The sequence below is a fragment of the Puma concolor genome, chromosome B3 (assembly GCF_028749965.1).
Source record: "Puma concolor isolate L17-30 chromosome B3, mPumCon1.1.hap2, whole genome shotgun sequence".
Lineage (NCBI taxonomy): Eukaryota > Metazoa > Chordata > Mammalia > Carnivora > Felidae > Puma > Puma concolor.
In genome coordinates, this window is record NC_141672.1 from 145,354,653 (window position 1) to 145,373,983 (window position 19,331).

Sequence of the window (19,331 nt, forward strand, 5' to 3'; positions counted from 1 at the left end):
TCCAGACCCCATGCATTTCCTGCGCTGTGTCACTGTGTCAGGTGTCATGCTCCCCCCTCCCCCGCCCCACCCCATGACTATGACTTACTCAGTTACTCCCGAGGCTTCAGGACTTTCCGCCTGGGTCAGCTCCACCGTGTACGAGTCCACGGGGTTCAGGTTCCCAGACTCCCAGCAGATCAGTGCAGCCTCTTCGCAGCTCCGTATCTCTTTGCTTTTTATAATGGGAGGGGAGGGGGCTAGGTGTGGGACAAAGGGGGGAAGGAATGACCATTCTGCTCCTATCCAGCCAGTTTGTCCAGAGCACGGCCAACCGAGCACGACCACTGTCTGCCCACAGAAGACATTCGGTGCCGTAAAAAGGAAACCAGGTGCAAGAGACTGAGTATTTGCATCCCCCCCCCCCCCCAGAATTCGTGTGTTGAAGCCTGTTCCCCAAAGTGGCGGAAGGTGGGGTCTTTGGGAGACGAAGAGGAGGGCGTCTCTCGTCAAAGAGAACCCAAAGAGCCCTGGGCCTCTTTCTGTTGTGTGAGGACAGAGCCGAAACCAAGCCAGATGTCTACGGACCCGGAAGGCTTCACATCAGGCGCTGAATATGCTGGCAGCTTAAAAGGAGGCCCCTTTCAGCTTCCAGAACGGTGAGAATTAAATTTCTGTCATTGATAAGCCACTCGGTCTATGGTGTTCTGTCATGGCCGCCCACACGGACTAAGACGCCGGGAACGCCTTTCAGACGTTCCTGGGGCAGAAGGCGGCTGAAAGGTTAAATGACGCTACGATCGTGAGCAGTAATTTTGGGCATTTTGAGACCAACTCTGAGCAAACGTCCCTTCCATCCTAGGAACACTGGTTTGGTGTACTAACAGAGAAAAACGGACAGCTACTCCTGCCCTTCCACATGAAATCAAGTGTCCCGCCACACCTCGAAAGCCGTGTGACTCCTGTGGCCCCCATTACCTGTCATGTACATTGCACGCTCACTGGCGGGGCTGCGGCCGGCCCTGTTCTGAGCTGTGACCCAAAATTCATACTGGGTGTTTGGCACAAGATTTCTCACTGAGCAATATGTTTCTTTGACAGTCATTGTAAACTCTGAAAAACAAACGAACAAAAAGACAAGAATTCAACCCTAAAAATAGGCCAAGTGGTTCCGAGTTAGTTGTGTCGAATCTCCCTGTAGTAGATCACAACACTGGCCATAAATTCCTCCCATCCCTGTATGCGTCCTCTGCAGTACGACTTACTACTCCTCCAAGAGGGTCATTTTCCCCCCGTCATTGATGGGCTGAGCCATGTGACTTGCTTCAGCCAATGAGACAGCAGCAAACATGATGCCAGCAGAGGCCTGGGAAATGCTAGTGCACAGGGGCTTGTCTTCTTGCTGCTGGGAGCACCTTCCACTTTCATGTGAACAAGCCCGAGCCAGGGTCCTGGACAATGAGACCCAGTAGACAGAGGCCCCAGCCTTCCCTGCCGTATCCCCACATCTGTAAGTGAGGCCATCCCACACCATCCAGCTCTATGTAGCCAAGCTGGCCCGGACCAGAAGAATGTCCAGACAACTCACAGAATTATAAGAAATAATAAATGTTTGTCATTTTAAGCAAATAAGTCACGTATATATGTGCAGAGTAGGGCAGGATAGGGTGTTGTTACCCAGCAACACCTAACTGATACACCTCTAAACCTCCTCAGACTCTTGAAAGGCAGTGATAACTCACTAACCCACCCTCTGATATCAGTTCCTTTATCACAAAGGGGTCCATTTAAAAGATCTTCATAGAGGGGCACCTGGGTGGCTCAGTTGGTTAGTCCAGCTCTTGATTTTGGCTCCGGTCATGATCTCACAGTTCGTGAGTTCAAGCCCCAGGTCGGGCTCTGTACTAACAATTTGGAACCTGCTTCAGAATCTCTCTCTCCTTCTCTCCCTCTGCCCCTCCCCTGCTCATATTCTGTCTCTCAAAATAAATAAATAAACATTAAAAAAAAATCTTCATAGAGTGTCATGACACAGCCCAAACGCAATGGCTTCTTCTGTGTGTCTGCAGAGAGTGCCAACAGGGCTGATTCATGACACGGACTGTGGTTAATCAGACCTGGCTTCTTGGACCCTGACCAACCTTTTACTTATTTTTTTATTTTCATAATTTTTTTTTTTTAATTTTGAGAGAGAGAGAGCAAGAGAGCACACAAGCAGGGAAGGGGGGTAGAGGGAGAGAGAGAATCCCAGGCAGGCTCCACGCTCAGTGCAGAGTCTGACACAGGTCTCGATCCCACAACCCTGGGATCATGACCTGAGCCGAAACCAGGAGCCGGACACTCAACCGACTGAGCCACCCGGGCACCCCCTTGACCTCCCTTTTACAATCTTCCTCCTTCCCCGTGGTGCCCCCTTTAGTCTTTGTTCAGATAACCCTCATCATCTGCTCACCTTGTTACAACCTCCCTCAGCATCACTTAAACTTACTCTGACTTTTCTCAAGCATTTCCCTTCCTTCTTGGGCCCTGCACAGAAAATCCGCCCTTACCTTCAGCACACAGACCCTCCCCCTGCCCAGGCTGGTGCAGCAGTGAGCTCCGTGCAGGGAGCATGCAGACCTGCCTCCTGTCCTGCTCTGCCATCCATCACCCGCTGTGTCCCCATGGACAGCTCATTTCTCTCCGGGTCTCAGTCTCCTTCTGCATGAAGTGGAAATCCCCAAGGCCCTCTCTTCCCAACAGGTGAATGGCTTATTTATCATGTGGGGAGGGGGGAGGCAGCTGCCCCCAGCCCTGGCCCCACACCAGCCAGCTCCATTTCTCTGGGAAGGGGATGGGCCCAGAGCTGCCCACGCTGGAGGCTCGGGGACATTCCCAGGAGCTTGCTCGACTTGAGCATGTGGGTCTGATCAGCTGTAGCCCTTTCAGGCTGCAGAGGCCCCATCACCCCTCACGGCGGTCTGCATGTTAACCCTCCAATTTCTCCCGACACGAGGTTGCTCTGAGAAGGCTCAGCCTGCCCTCACGTGCCCAGCCCACGAGTATCCAGACAGCTCAGCCAGGCCTCCTCAAGGAGGGGCGTCCCCACCCTTCCTGCACACAGTGCCGCCAGGGACTCATCCCATGGACAACTCTGGCCTGAGGGCTATATCTACACTCCAGACACCTTAGCCTGGCCTTGTGGCCCTCCCCAATGAGGCCCCATCTTGCCTCTCTGCCGTGCTCACTTGCCTGCATCCCATGTTCCAGGTAGTTCCCAGATCATGACAGCTCCAAGGAGCTGAATATGTAGATTCATCCCACCTCTGCCCTCCCGATTACTGGGAAAGCAATCAGAACTGCTCCCTGGCCTCTGAGGGCCCTTAGCCGTTCCAGAGCGTGCGTGTGATCTTGGCAGAGTCTCACCTGCTTGGTCCTTCCCAGGCGAGCCGTCCTGCACCGGCTGGTAGGACAGCAGATAGCTCTCCACTGTGTCGTCAGAGTACAAACTCCAGCACACACGGACAGAGGAGCCCGTGGCCGAGTTGGGGGCCTGTGGGTTTATCACTGGAGCAGAAGGAGCTGGAACGAGGAGAAGGGAGAAAACCAAAACCAAGTGAGGAGCCTCCAGGAGAGGTGTGGGATGCAGCGGCCCCTGTTGTAGGACTCCTGGTCCCCCGAGGCATCCGTGGGCTTTGCCCAGACTGGACAAGGTCAGGAAGGCCACACCTCCTAATGGCCAGCCTGCAGGTGACAACCAGCATGTCCATTCCTGCTTTGACAAACCCACGCAAGCTGGGGGAGGAGGGGTCAGTGATAGGGACTCGGGCTGGGGGGCGTGTGCAAGACCTGCCCTAGGCATGGGTCCTCTGACCCCTTCCACGCCTTCCGGAGAGACGAGGCAGCCGGGACCACAGCAGTGCCGCCCACAGGCCCCGGAGGGAACAAAGGAGAGAAGAAGCTTCACGGGGAAAGCTCGCTCTGCTTTCACTGGTGGAACCATCCACCAACCATGTCTTCATTACAAGGGGAGAAGACTGGGTTGGGCCAAATGTGCTCTTGAGAACCATCTTGAGAATCCACCTACCGAGTTAATTCTTTTTTTTTTTTTTTAAGTTTTTTTAATGTTTATTTATTTTCGAGAGAGAGAGAGAGAGTGAGTGAGACAGAGTGTGAGTGGGGGAAGGGCAGAGACACACACACACACACACACACACACACATAGAATCTGAAGCAGGCTCCAGGCTCTGAGCTGTCAGTGCAGAGCCCAATGCAGGACTCAAACTCACGAACTGTGAGATCATGACCTGAGCTGAAGTCTGAGGCTTAACTGACTGAGCCACCCAGGCACCCCGAGTTAATTCCTTTATTCTCTGTAGGTTAATACTTCAGCCTCCCCAGACTCACACACAACCGAGAAACCCTCCTTGTCTCTCCTCTACGGAATCTTCTCCCGCGGCAGCGCCTGCCCGCAACCCAGACTTTACGGAACAACCTTGGCTTCCGATTTTGACATTGCTCCGTCCAGGTAAGAAAGAACACAAGTAAACTTGAAGGTGTTTCCTAGCTGAAGCTCAGCCTTTCCTCTCTGGCCAGGACCTGGAAGGTCCTAACGGGACAAAGGAGAGGAGGAAGAGAAAGAACCTAATGACGAAATCCAGGATGTACAGAGGGTGCCCGTCTATACCCTCAAGGGACAGCCCCGTAGCAAGAAGGGTGGGAGCTGCGGTGAGAAGAGGGGTGGCCCTGGGCTTGGCAGCCCACCGGGAGGCTCCAGGTGATGGTGTGCACAAGACCTGGACCTGGGGTGGGGGTGGGGGGCCGGTGAAGAGAAGTATAAGCATCTCTCAAGCACCGACTTGGGTGATCATGCCTTTCCTTCCAAATACCTGGGCCTGGTTATCTGGGCAGCACCACCCCTTAGAAGGGGAAGGATCATCCAATGGACATCGAAGTTCAGTGAGATCACTCTGTGAATCATGAGTCTAAGAGTGGCCTCCAAGGTTTCTAATTGAGGACATCCATTACAGTGTGGTTTCTGGTGGTGAAAAACCTAGAAACATCCCAGCAGCCAGTCCAGTTGAGAATCAAGTAAACAAACTAAGGTATATACCCATTAAAATGATGTTACAGTAGGATTTACAGTACAAGAAATATTAATCAAAATTTTGATTAAAAAGCAGGTTACAAAACAGAATAAATTCCCTATTTAAAAAAATCTGTATAAAGGAAAAATCTAAAATGATATGTACAACATTTTTACAATGTAGTTGGGTGTTGATGAGGAAATGGTGAGCAGTCAACAAAAAAAAAGCTGAATTCCAGTATTATTCTTAGAAATAAGTAATCACAGTAGGGGCACCTGGGTGGCTCAGTCGGTTGAACATTGGGCTCTTGATTTCAGCTCAGGTCATGAGCTCACAGTTTGTGAGTTTGAGCCCAGCATCAGGCTCTGCACTGATAGTGTGGGGCCTCCTTGGGATTCTTTCTCTCCTTCTCTCTCTGCTCCTCCCCTGCTTGAGCACGCTCTCTCTCTCTCTCCCTCAAAATAAATATATAAACTTAAAAAATTAATACATTTAAAAAAAATAAGTAATCACAAGAATATTTTTCAAGTTTATTAGTTTATTTTGAGAGAGAGAGAGTGAGCAGGGCAGGGGCAGAGAGAGAGGGAGAGAGGGAATCCCAAGCAGGCTCCGCACTGTCAGCACAGAGCCCAACACGGGGCTTGAACTCATGAACCACAAGATCATGCATGACCTGACCTGAAACCAAGTGACCTGGATGCTTAACTGACTGAGCCACTGAGTCGCCCCCACACTAATATTTTAAGAGCTACCTGGTACCATGTGACGTGCTCTACATGCATTGCCTCGTGCAATTCCCACCATATCCCCATGAGGCATTATGTGGACAAGGAAACCAAGACTCAGAGAAGTTAGGTAAGTTGTCCAGAGTCACATAGCTAGGAAGTGGAAGGGCTGGGATTCTTACCAGCTCCATAGGATCCCAAAGCTCATCTCTTAGCCACTGTGCTAAGTAAATAAGTACTCGGGCTACTTGCCAGGAGTAACTCGGGCGGGAGAACAGGGGTTTATGAATCTGGGCAGGCTATGAATAAAAAATATTTCAAGGTTGCCCAGCGCCAGATGGTGGCTCCCTGGAAAGTGAGGGTGGGCACTTCACCCCCCCGGGGGGAGGGGTCTCCACCTCTGTTCTCACCATTGCAAGCTATGAAGACATGAGATTAGAGCAAAAAAAAAAAAAAAAAAAAAAAAAAAAAAAAAAAAAAAAAAAAAGAAAAGAAAAGAAAAAACCTGTTTCTAAATATTTATGGGGTTTTTTTTAGCCATCAAAATTTCTAACTCAAAGCTCAGGGACCTGGAACTTTCTATGAAGTATGCACACAGGCGAAATATGCACCTGGGATGGTGTTAATGGAGCCCATTAGCTGCTCCACATCAGAGAAGTCCAAGGTCTGGTCTTCAAAGTCAGGCTGCGCAGAGATTTCCACGTCTGTTTCTGTATTCAAGAATTTTCCCAGTCTGTTGGTATAAAAAGCCATGCTCACAAGAACGAAGGGACATGCTCCTTAGGGTGTGTGTCTACAGTGCTGGGTCACCGGTAATAAACACGAAGGGCCTCTTTGCTGAAGTTTTATTTCTTTGACATGCTGCTGGCTGCTGGCTGCCATCTGCTTTGGTGACTGACCCAGGGGGTGGATGGAGGAATTGGTTTGTGCCTTAGAGGGGAGGGGTAGGGGTGGGCCATTTGGGGGGCAGGTGCCTAACAGCTCCAGATCTACACCCTCTGGAAGACCTCTCCGGTGCTGACCCGGAAGCTGCCATCCCCCTGCCGCCCCAGGCCCTGACATGCACAGACTCTGGGGTTTCTTCTCCATGGGGCCGAGCGTACTCAACCCGCTGACGGTAGACTGGGGCTATGAGTTTTCTTGCACCTGCTTCCTGGCAGTCATTGGGTTTGTAGGTGGCAGGGGCGGACCTTGAAACCAGGTCTGTCTTTTGCTTCTTACCCCTTATGTCATCAAGCTTCAATGTTCATGTGGCTTTACAGACACTGTCTCGTTTAACTCCTGTAAAACTATCCCTGTCTGTAGATAAGGAAGGTGAGTCCTAGACTGGATGGACTTGCCCAGGGTCGTGGGGGTAACGGGATTTGAACTCCTGTCCGACTCTACAACGTGTGTGCTTTCTGCAGTACACAGTCTGGGTCCTGGCACAGCTCAGGGATGGGGGAGGCACTGGACCCTGGCTCCTCCTGGTGAAAGGAGGGGCTCACGGGGTGACCTGGCCACAGGCTTGCTGGCTGGGCCGTCTGAGATTTGGTACTAGCGGGTCCTAGTGACCGTCGTCCCCCCGAAGCCAGCGCTGTTGGGTCGCAGGGGCAGACATGAAAACTGTAACTGGGAGCATCTTCCCAAGGGGAGCTGAGTCTATCTGTATCTAGAGGAGCAAGAGACGGGAAAGAAGATGTGCGTCAGAACAAAAGCATTACCTGTCAGCCATAGCCACAGCATCCTGAAAAGGAGGAGGGGAAGGAGAAAATACTCAGTTGACTTTGAAAATAAATTTATTTTTCATACTATATAGTGATATAAGCACATTTTAAAACTTGGAAATTAGGGGGAGAAAAGTAACAGCCATATCCCCCACTAACAAAACCACTCTCAGGCTTCCTGTGGATCTCTTCCGGATGACTGCGTCCCCCCAGGGACGTTATGGAAGGACCCCCGCGTCACAAATGGTCTTTCGGCCCACCAGTTCAAAAGACTGCAGAACCGTTCACGGAATGGAAGTTCCATCGTTTACTTAACCATTCCTCTGTTGAGGGACATTTTGGTTGTTTCTAATTTTTCATCATCACAAATAACAGTGAGAAGAACATTCTCACACGTATCACTTTCTCCACATTCGGGGTTATGTCTCTGGGATACAGCGATGTTGTGGGACCAGTGGTTCAAAAGGTCTGAGTATTGAAGGCTCTAATGGTGTCTGCACACTTGCTTTCCAGCTTGTCACGGGTCCCTTGCCCGAAGCACGGCAGGAAGGAAGCACTGTTGGGCTTTGAGGGACCACTATGGGCGGGGTCAGTGTGGAAGCCATATTTGGCAACGGGGCAGCTCCAGAGGCTGAAGGCCCCTCCCTCACATCCTGGACACCACAACCACGCCATATTCCTGTGGGACATTGTGAAGAAAGAGGACCTCAGCTCTGAGACTGAAATTCCCACATCCCAGCAGCATGGGGCCTTGAGGTCAGATTTAATTGGATTTCAAGAAAATTAAGAAATGAATTTTTTTTTTGCATGTTTGAGTTTACAAAAATTTAAAATTGGTGCCCTGGTAACTGGAGAGTTGGAGGTGCCTTTTTAGCCTGGATCGCCTCCTCCTCAGAGCTCTAAGAGGCCATCTGAGGTGACCAGAAAACTCTCAGAGCGCTGATGTTGCTCAGCTCCCTGGCGAGGGGACAGGTCTCTGGGACAGAGGAACGAAGGCTGGTGTTGTCTGAGTAGTGGTGGAGGGAAGGGGTCAGCCGTGCGTGAGTCTGCTCGGCCACTCATGGCGGAGCGCACAGAGACACGGGTGACCGCCTCGTCCAGGAACAAAATGGATGTTCGTGAACATCCAGGAACCAAATGGATGCTGATCCACAGAGGTCAACTGCAACGCCTCCAGACAGAGAGGGGACAATCTAACCTACCCCCGCCATACTGTCACTTCGGTTCATGATCTCGTTTCACCTCATGACCGACTGACCTTTATGAAGTCGACCTTCTCTTCGTGACACATCTCCTCTATGGTTTCCATGAGTTCCTTACAGGTATCCAGGTTTTCCCCACAGCTGACCAGTTGTCCATACAAGGCTTCCAACTTCGCTTTCTTTTTCTCTCCGAGAGCTTGTATTTTTTCTTCATATTTTTGAGCAAGTGTTTCCAAAATCTCATTGAAATGTGACTCAAAATTTTGTTCCTGTCTTCCAAAGTTCTCCTGCAAGACGGTTGACCTCAGCCGTTATTTTAGCGAACGTGGTGTGTCGACTACAGAGTCATTTGAGGCATGAAAATATACCTACCCAGAGATGTTTTAGTCACCCCACCCTTTTCTTATCATCGCTTGCCAGGATGCTGGGGTGGGTACAGTGGGAGCTGGGACCAGGAGTCTATGGCTAGAGCCCCTGGGATAATCTTTTTTTTTTTTTTAAAGTGGGCTTCACGCTCAGCCATGGAGCCCGACGCAGAGCCCAACAGAGTTGTGAGCTTTGAACTCACAACACTGAGATCAAGACCTGAGCTGAGATCAAGAGTCAGACGCTTAACCAACTGAGCCACCCAGCCACCCGAGCCCCTGGGATAACCTTAACGAGAAGCACTGCCTTCACTCCTGGCAGCACTTTGCAATCCTCCCTCCCCTCCCCCCACCCCATCCCCAGCCCCACGCCACCTCCGTCGGGGCCACCTCCCAGGAAGATGGTCAGAGATGAGTCAACCTGCCACCATATCCCTGGACTGCAGACATCCACGGAGATGTCTGTCCTGGGCAAGCCCTACCTAGCCTTCCCTCCTGAGCCCCCAGCATCTCACGACACTCACCTCCACCTCCTGATGCCTGCATCCTACAAACGCCAGGATCACACAGATCCTCACATCAACTAAGAGAAAGGTGAAGGGGGAAGGGGAGGGGGGAGGGGAGTGGGGGCCGTGGCCAGATGGTCCCGCCCAATAGATGAGAAAACGTAGGAAGGCAGAGGGAGCCATGCGACAGTACTTAATCCAGGGGCACAGGGGATGAGTAATGTTAATTAAATCCTGTCGACTACTGGTCCTCTTAGATTCGAAGCCTGGGAAAGCTTCGTGGGTTGTGACTGATGTCACCCTCTCCAGGTAACGGAGACATTTCCAAAGCAGAGGCTCTCTCGATGACTCAGGGAGTATTTGCTGAACATCTTCTATGTGTCCAAGACTTGCTCAGAATGGCAGCAGAGAAGGAAAAGCAGTGGGGGACTCCCCAGTGCTGGTGTAAAAGGGAAAAGTCAGAGTCCTCACTGAGGGTGAGGGTACTCTGACCTGAGATGAGCGAGCAGAGAGAGTGTAAAGAGTTTTGTCCAGGTGGCTGTACCTCTGTCCCTCGTTCCGTCCCTGTGCCCTGCAGATGGGATTAGTGCAAAGTCCTCCCTCTTAAGACTGGGGATGAAGAAGTTCCAGCTTCCCTGGACAGGGGCCTGGGGCTTAGCTAATTCATACGAGGTGTTCCTGGAGATACGAGGCTGTATTAATAGAGGTGGAGCACCCACAGGCAGAGAAGGCAGGTGCAAAGTCCTGGTCCTTAGCCTCGTCTGGACGGGGAGGCTGAGTGCAGGCATCACAGCAGTGTACGACATGCTACTCGGTACACCCAGGGGACTGTGACGTGTTTGGTGACAGGCACAGAAGCATATTAATCTTACGAGAAACATAACAGCTGGGGAAAATAATCAGGAAGGGCGGGTGTCTTGCAATGCCTCGTCAAGGCTGGGCCATGCGAGAGACCAACCCTCGCAGCAGGACTGAGGATAGAAAGACAGAGGAGACCCTGCCTCCCCAGGAGAGCTTCCGGTTCAGCAGGGGATGAGGACAGGTAGTTTCCACCAGGTAGATGCCCAGGGTCCCCTGGGAGGGCAGGGGAAAGGGCGAGAAGCGGGCAGTTCTCTAACCCACACCAGTCACAGCCGCTGACTCAGCCGTGGCGGAAGCCACGTGTGTCTGAAGCCACGTGTGTCTGAGGGCGTCACCGCGCCTGCTCTTACCTCCACGGTGATGAAAACCTCCTCCAAGTGATTTGCAAAATTCTCCATCTCGATAATCTGCTTTTCCAGTTTGAACATGTTTTTGTGAATTTCGTCCTAGCAAACAGAGGATCCCAAGGAGACATTAATGCTCTTTGCTCTCTTCCGTAGCGGGCGCTTTAACTTCATTCCCTGCCCGCCTAACTTGAGACACAAACGCACTGTCAGGGGAACTAAGGAGTCCCGTTTACCTTGGCGCTTTCCAGGGCCTTGCTGAGGGGGGTCACCTCATGCTCTCCGTGCGCATCCGAAACCTCGCACGCCCTTACTGGGGCTTTGCAAGTGACACAGAAGACCAGGGCGGCTTCGTCCTCGTCCTCCTCCTCGGGGATGACGTAGCACTCGTACTCCTCGCTGGCCCGGCCGTGCGCGTACCTGTAGGCTTCCCGCAGGTCCCGGCCGGCCGCGCCCCAGCCCAAGCAGCCCGGGTCCTCGGCCTCGGCGCCCAGCCGCCAGTCCCTCTGCGCCCCCGCCGAGGACAGGTGCAGCCGGGGTTCCGAGACCTCCACGCGCGGCGCGCTTCCATCCACGAGCTCCGCGCCCCACTCGCCACCACCTCCAAGCGCGTACAAATCCACAAGCTCCTGCACCTCCTCCTCCAGGTCGCTCTGGGCCTTACCTGGGGCCGCCCCCCCGGGCTCGCTGGTCATTTCGGCGGGCACTTGTCTTCCCGTCCGCGTGTGTTCTTCTGGGAAGAGCCGCAGCCGGCCTTCGGAGTCATACAGATCCGTGGGGCAGAAGTGGAAGTCCCTGGGAGCCGGGGACGTGTGCACCTCGGGCGCCCCCCCAGCCTCCCCGTCCATCGCGCCTCTGCACCCACAGAGTTCCTCGCACGCGCGCCTCCTAGTGGGTGTCCTGGGTCCTAGAACACAGAAAGAGGAGGAAACCCTGTTTCTGAGAAGGCCATCCCAGCAATTGGTCACTCACTAGATTGGACTCGACTCATTCACAATTAAAAAAAAAAAAATCATCTGAGCAGCTAAGCCGTGGTTTTACTTTGAGCCATCTGCAAAGAGAGGTTTGCTTTCTCCAGGAAGGAGGCTTTCTCGGCTTAAAGGAGACCAGAAATAAAGAAATGCCAATAGGTTTCACCCACACAAGACTCCTCACGGTTAAAACAGAGGCAAAATCATGGGAAGCGTCTCAGGCAATTATTATCAGACAAGTTGTATAAATGGATTGAAAAAAATTACGATCTCAATAAATTAGCGTGCGAGGACAATTCACAAAATAATCACTTGTGCAAAAACATTTGGGAAATGGCTCATCCTTATGAGTCACAGAGAACAAATAAGATGCCATTTTGCCTTCCCAATAGGCAAATATTTAGAAATATAAGAACGAGACCCAAGGCTGGGGAAGGGTACAGAGAAGTCAGTACTCTCACATGCTGTGGGTTTGAACGTACACCAGCCCCCCGCTTTCTGCACAGCAAACTGCACGATGTGGATCAGGAGCCTTAAAAATGTTCACACTCTTTAAGCTAATAATCCTCATCAGGACCCTGAAGGAAAATATCAAATACAGGGGCAAAAATATTTCTATATAAAAATATCCATCACAAAACATTCTATTTTATTTTATTTTTTAATTTTAAATGTTTACTTATTTTGGGGAGAGAGAGAGCGAGTGAGCGAGCACCTGAGTGGGGGAGGGACAGAGAGAGAGGGAGACACAGAATCCGAAGCAGGCTCCAGGCGCTGAGCTGTCAGCACACAGCCCAATGCCGGGCTTGAACTCATGAACTGAGAGATCATGACCTGAGCCGAAGTCCATGCTTAATTGACTGAACCACCCATGTACTCCACAAAATATTTTATGACCGAAAAAAATAATTGTAAACCCCTAATGATTAGGAGAAGAGTTAAGTAAACTAGGTTATGTATACTCTCCAGAATATAATGCAGACTTTAAAATGTTAGGGAGAGCAAATGATTACTTGGAAGAAGACTTACAATATGATACTAAGTAAAATAAACAGACTATTCATTATATACAGACTGTGATATTTATCATTTAGTGGAGGTATGTAAAATCTAGAGAGAAATAATAATGGTCCAAGTAGTAAATACAATATTAGTAGCAGCTACGACTTACTGAGCACTTACTATGTGCTTTTTCTGTGCTTGGCAATTTATATACATACCCCTGTGTGTTAGGCACTGCTATTATCCCCATTTTACCGATGAGGAAACTGGCTCAGAGAGGGTATCTTGTGCAAGGTCATATGGTTAGTAAGTTGTTGAACTGGGATTTGAACCCTAGTCTGTGTGGCGGCCGTGAGACAGTGCCTGACACGTGTCCAACTCTAGGGGAGCTCAGTTGACCAGATGTTTCGGCTGCACTCTTCAATCCATCATCACAGTTGCGTGGAGGACACATCCCCCGTGGGCATCTCCGTCCAATGACAAAGTGTAGCAGGGACACTAAGGCAGATCCATTTCTGTGTGACACAAAACTCCTCTGACGGCAAACTTTGGCCGGAAGACTCCTCGACGGCCTTGCCAACACTTTCTTGGGGTGCATGGCAGACTAGGGTGATTCCTCTAAACCATCCTTCCCTGTCTCCGTCACCCGGGGTCAGACTTGCATCATGGTCTGACAGCTCTCTCAACCTTTCCTAGCTCCCTCCCCATTTTATCTCACACAAGTGCTTCCCTTAATAAAATTCTTATCTATCCAATCCCATATGGTGCCTGCTTCTTGGAGGACCTGGAGTACACAGTCTATTGGACTCCAAAGTCCCCGCTTTCTTCTTGGTGCATAACCGCCATTATGTTAGATTACTTTTTATAATAGTTTTGCTGACACAGAATTCACGTATCCTACAATTCTCCTGTCAGAAGTGTAGAATTCAAACGATTTTTAGTAGATTCACAAAAAAGGAGCCACAATGACCATAGTCAATTTTAGACCATTTTCATCACCTCAAAAAGAAACTCTATACCCTCCAGCTACCATCACATTCCTGCATTTTCCCGAGCCCTAAGCAACCACTAATCCACTTCCTGTCCCTATTGATTTTCCTGTCGAGACACTTCACATAAATAGAATCATATATGTCTTTGGTAACTGGCTTCTTTCCTAGCATCATGTTTTCAGGATTCATCCATGTTGTAGCGTGTGAATCAAGTGCCCTTCATTTCTTGTTAGAGCTAGGTAATATTCCATTGTATGGGTGTGTCGTATTTTATTTATACATGCATCAGCTTGTTTGCATGTTTCTCTTTTCATTTGGGTCGTTTTTCACCTTTTGATTATTATAAGTAACGCTTCTAAAATGCTTGTGTCCAAGTTTTTGTGTGGATATATGTTTTCATCTCTCTTGGGTATATACCTAGGAGTGGGGTTGCTAGGTCAAATGGTAACTCTACGTTTAACTTTCTGAGGAACTGCCAGACTGCTTTCCAAAGGGGCTGCACCATTTTTTCATTCCTACAGCAGTGTATGAAGGCTCTGATTTCACCACATCCTGGTCGACACTTGGTATTATCTGATTAAAAAAACTTTTTTAATGTTTATTTATTTTTGGGAGAGATGGAGACAGAGCACGAGTAGGGGAGGGTAGAGAGAGAGGGAGAAGACACAGCATCCAAAGCAGGCTCCAGGCTCCGAGCTGTCAGCACAGAGTGTGACGTGGGGCTCGAACTCACGAATCATGAGATCATGACCAGAGCTGAAGTCAGATGTTCAACTGACTGAGCCACCCAGGCGCCCCTCTGATTTTTTTTTTTTATTGTAGCCATACTAGTGGGTGTGAAATAGTATCTCGTGGTTTTGATTTGCAGATCTCTGATGAATAATGAGGTCAGGTATTTTTTCATGTATTTATTGGCCATTTGTATATCTTCTTTGAAGAAATGTGTATTCAAATAGTCTGCCCATTTTTAATTGGTTGTTTGTAAGATTTCTTTATATATTCTAGAGACTAGTCCATTATCAGATAAAAAATTTGCAGATTTTTTTTCCCATCTTGTAGGTTGCTTTTTTAGTTTGTTGATGGTGACCTTTGAAGCACAAAAGGTTTTCATTTTGATGAAGTCTACTTTATTTTTTCTTTCGTTACTTGTGCTTCTGGTGTTGTATTGAAGAACTCAAGGCCAACTCTGAGGTTAAGCCAACCTTGCATTCCTGGGATAATTACCACTTGATCATAATATAGAATTTTTTTTATATGTGACTGGATTCAGTTTGCTACTAAATTTTGAGGAATTCTGCATTTAGATTCCTGAGAAAGATTAGCCTGTGGTTTTCTTTTCCTGTAATATCTTTGGCTGGTTTTGGTAGCAGGGTGATACTCATCTCATAGAATAATTTGGGAAATGTCCCTTCTCTTCTATATTTTGGAAGAACTTGTGAAGGATGGGTATTAATTCTTCTTTAAATGTTTGGTAATATTCACCAGTGAAGGTATCTGGACTTTGTGAGGTTTTTTTTCCTTATTATTAATTCAGTCTCTTGATTTATTATAGGCCTATTCATATTGTCGATTTCTTCTTGAGTCAGTTTTGGTAGTTTGTATCCTTCCAAGAATTTGTCCATTTCATTTAAGTGATCTAATTTATTGGAATACAATTGTTCATAGTATTCTTTCTAATCTTTTTTATTTCTGTAAGGCTGGTAGTAATGCCCCCTGTTTCATTTCTGATTCTAGTGATGTGAGTCTTCTCTCTTTCTCTCTTGGTCAATCGAAGTCAAGGCTTGTCAGTTTTGCTGATTTCTTTGGATTTTCTCTACTGTTTTTCTATTCGCTTTTTCATTAATTTCCACTACTTTATGATTTCCTGCTTTATGTTTGCTTTGTTTAGTTTCCTCTTCTTTTTTCAGTGTAAAGTAGCAGGTTAGGTTATTGATTTAAGTTTATTTATTTTTGAGAGACAGAGTGTGAGCAGGGAAGGGGAAGAGAGGGGGGGAACAGAGCAGAGGATCCAAAGCAGGCTCTGAACTGATAGCAGTGAGCCCTTTATAGGGCTCAAGCTCACGAACTGTGAGCCCAAGTTGGATGCTCAACTGACTGAGCCATCCAGGCACCCCAGATTTAAGATCCTCTTTTTAAATACAGGCATTTATAGGTATAAGTTTCCCTCTAAGCACTGCTTTTGCTACATTCAAATAACACGGCAAAACTTTTCGTGTGTTTTATCTTTGCTTTCATTTACCTTGAACTATTTTTCAACTTTCCTTTTGCTTTCTTCTTCGATATGTTGGTTGTTTAGGAGCATACTTTAAATTTCCACATATTGATTTCTGATAGCGTCCTGTTGTGGTCAGAGAGTATGTTTTTGTATTATTTCTATCCTTTTAGATTTATTGAAGTTTGCCTTAGCATTTGATTTATCCTGGAGAACGTTCTATTGCCTTGAGAAGAATGTGCACTCTGCTGTCGTTGGGGGGGGGGGGGGTGTTCTCTAGATGCCTGTGAAGTCCAGCTGGCTTATAGTATTATTCGTGTCCTCTATTTCCTTGTTGGTCTTCTTCTTAGTTGTTCTATCTGTTATCAGATAGTTATCAGAAGTAGAGTATTGGAATCTCCAACTAGTCTCTTTTTCCATTTACGTCAGTTTTTGCTTCATGTGTTTTGGTGCCCTGTTGTTAGGTGCATATATAACTGTCATATATTCTTGCTGGATTGGCCCCTTTTATCATTATCAAATGCCTCTGTTTGTCCCTAGTAACACTGATACCAATACTTCAAACTGTCCTTCCCTTTAGGCCCCTGGAGGTTTTTAAATTCCAAGGCCATGAAATCTTATAGGCAATGCAATATTCAGGAGAAGTGAGAGGGGCGGGTTCACTTTTGTAACAAAGAGAGGAAGGGATACTGTGAACACAGAACCTGCATGAAGTCTCAACTGCTGGCCCATTTCAAAGGGGAGCAGTTCTGGGAAAGATTAGATTATTATGTTAAGCATCTGGAACCTAATGCTCTTCAAACTATCACTGTCCATGTACCCCTTGGAAAGCCCTTACATACAGATGCTGTAGACTCAAAGAGTGGGTGTGTGAGTGCAGGGGGAGAGGCAGAGTGAGGGAGAGAGAATCTTAAGGAGGCGCCACGCCCAACGCAGAGCCCAACACAGGGCTGTATCTCATAACCTTGAGATCACAACCCGAGCTGAAATCAAGAGTTGGACCCTCAACCGACTAAGCCACTCAGACGCCCCAATTAACGGCTTTATTAAGATATAACTTATACACCATAAGTTTAAACTTTTTAAGTTACCAATTTAATATTTTCAGGCAACTTAGAGATACGTGTTCATCCCTGCTATCCAATTCCAGAACATGTTCATGACCCCCCAAAAAACCACATACTCCTTGGCAGTCTCTCATTTCCCTCTCCCCCAGCCCCTGATAAACACTATCTACTTTGTCTCTATTTGTCCATTCTGCACATTTCATGTAAATGGAATCACACAATACGTGGTCTTTGGTGTTTAGCTTTTTGTCACTGAATATAACACTTCAAAGATTCATCCATGTTGTACAACGTGTCCTTTTACAGCTGAATAATATTCCATTGCAGGACTATAACATATTTATCTACTCATTGGTTGATGGGTACCGGGGTTGTTTCACTTTTTGACTGTTATGAATAATGCTGCTGCGAACATTCATGTACAAGTTTCCGTATGGACATGTCTTCATTTCTCTTGGGTGTATCTGAGGAGTGGAATCGCTGGGTCATGTGGTAATTATGTTTAACCTTTAAAGAAATTTTTTTATGTTTATTTATTTTTGATGGGGGGGGGGGGAGAGGCTGAGAGAGAGGGAAACACAGAATATGAAGCAGGCTCCAGGCTCCGACATGTCAGCACAGAGCCCGACACAGGGCTCAAACTCACGAACTGTGAGATCATGACCTGAGTCGAAGTCAGACACTTAACCAACCGAAACACCCAGATGCCCCAATATGTTTACTTTGGAGGAACGGCCAAACTCCTTTCCAAAGTGGCTGCACCATTTTGCGTTCCCACCAGTTGTGTAGGAGGGTTCCAATTTCTCCGTGTCCTAGTCAACACTTGCCACTGCCCATCTTTTTGATTGGATCCATCCTAGCAGGTGTGAAGCGATCGCTCATTGTTTTGATGGGCGCTTCCCATATGGCAAATGATGTAGAGCATCTTGTCATGCACGTATGGCATTTGTAGATTATCTTCGAAGAAATGTTTATTCAAATCCTTTGTGCATTGTGATAGTTAATTTTATGTGTCAACATGGTGGGGCCATGGTGTCCAAATATTTAGTCAAATGGTATTTCGGATGTTTCTGTGAGGGTGTTTTTGGGATGAGATTGACATTTAAGTTGGTGGACTCTGAGTAAATCAGATTGCCCTCCATACCGTGAGTGCGCCTCATTCAATCAGCTGTAGAGCTTGACAGAACAAAGGTGGCTCCTTCTCACACACGAAGGACTTCCGCCAGCAGATGGCCTTCAGACTTGAACTGCAGCACTGGCTTTTCCCTGGGTCTCCAGACTGCCAACCCTCCCTGCAGATTTTGTGTCTGCCAGCCTCCATGACGGCATGAGCCAGTTCCTTAAAATAAATGTCTCTCGCATTCTTCACACACTTACACGCACCTCCCTACTGGATTCGGTTTCCCTGGAGAACCTAATACACCCATTTTTAAATTGAGTTGTCTATTGTTGAATTGTAAGAGTTCTTTACATGTTCTAGATACAAGTCCTGTACCAGATGTATGATTTGCAAATATTTTCTCCCATTCTGTAGATGATCTTTTCATTTTCTTTTTTTTTTTTTATTTTTTTTTAACGTGTATTCATTTTTAAGAGACAGAGAGAGACAGAGCATGAGCAGGGAAGGGACAGAGAGAGGGAGACACGGAATCTGAAACAGGCTTCAGGCTCTGAACTGTCAGCACAGAGCCCGACGTGGGGCTCGAACTCACAAACTGCGAGATCCTGACCTGAGCTGAAGTCAGACGCTCAACCGACTGAACCACCCAGGCACCCCGATCTTTTCATTTTCTTAAAGGTGTCCTTTGAAGCACAGGAGTTTTTAATCTGGATGCAGTCCAATGTATCTATTTTTTTTTCCTTTTAGCTTGTATTTCTGGCATCATATCAGAGAAACTTACCTAATCCAAGGTTATTTAAATTTTTGATGAAAATTTTTAGATAATGTAAACGTTCTAAGGGAGTTCGCGAACAAAAAAAGTTTGAATACCACTAATCCACACAGAAAAAAGCATCTTTTTTTTAGTTTAGAGAAGCTGTTTGTTTGTTTCATTTAACGGCACAAATCACAACGGGTGCAGTTGATGTCCAAATACCAGCCTAAATTTCTATCCACCAGACTGTTCTACTATTGGAATTAACCCGCACATGCACTTTATCAACAACATATTCCTACATAAAACCAGGAATTCTGTGAGCTACTTATCTTACTCTCTAATCTATTTTGAAAATAACTTAATTTAAATATAATTTATATACCATAAAATTTACCTGCTTTAAGTACACGATTCAGTGATTTTTAGTGAATTCTTCAGGTTGTACAACTATCACCA

At 47.7% G+C, this 19,331-nt stretch overlaps 1 protein-coding gene across 9 annotated transcripts in view; it reads right to left on the reverse strand.

The window, feature by feature from the left end:
- FSD2 (fibronectin type III and SPRY domain containing 2) overlaps nucleotides 1-19,331 on the reverse strand; it is an 85,049-nt gene that overhangs the window by 52,724 nt on the left and 12,994 nt on the right. For all 9 annotated transcript variants that reach the window (XM_086711673.1, XM_086711671.1, XM_086711672.1 and 6 more), the window contains 8 exons: nucleotides 10,991-11,661; nucleotides 10,761-10,856; nucleotides 8,735-8,965; nucleotides 7,474-7,496; nucleotides 6,382-6,503; nucleotides 3,385-3,540; nucleotides 958-1,092; nucleotides 89-239 (listed from right to left, as the gene is read on the reverse strand). In XM_086711673.1, the coding sequence (XP_086567799.1) occupies nucleotides 89-239; nucleotides 958-1,092; nucleotides 3,385-3,540; nucleotides 6,382-6,503; nucleotides 7,474-7,496; nucleotides 8,735-8,965; nucleotides 10,761-10,856; nucleotides 10,991-11,602 (1,526 nt within the window). In that variant the 5' untranslated portion in view covers nucleotides 11,603-11,661. The remainder of the gene's footprint in view (nucleotides 1-88; nucleotides 240-957; nucleotides 1,093-3,384; nucleotides 3,541-6,381; nucleotides 6,504-7,473; nucleotides 7,497-8,734; nucleotides 8,966-10,760; nucleotides 10,857-10,990; nucleotides 11,662-19,331) is intronic.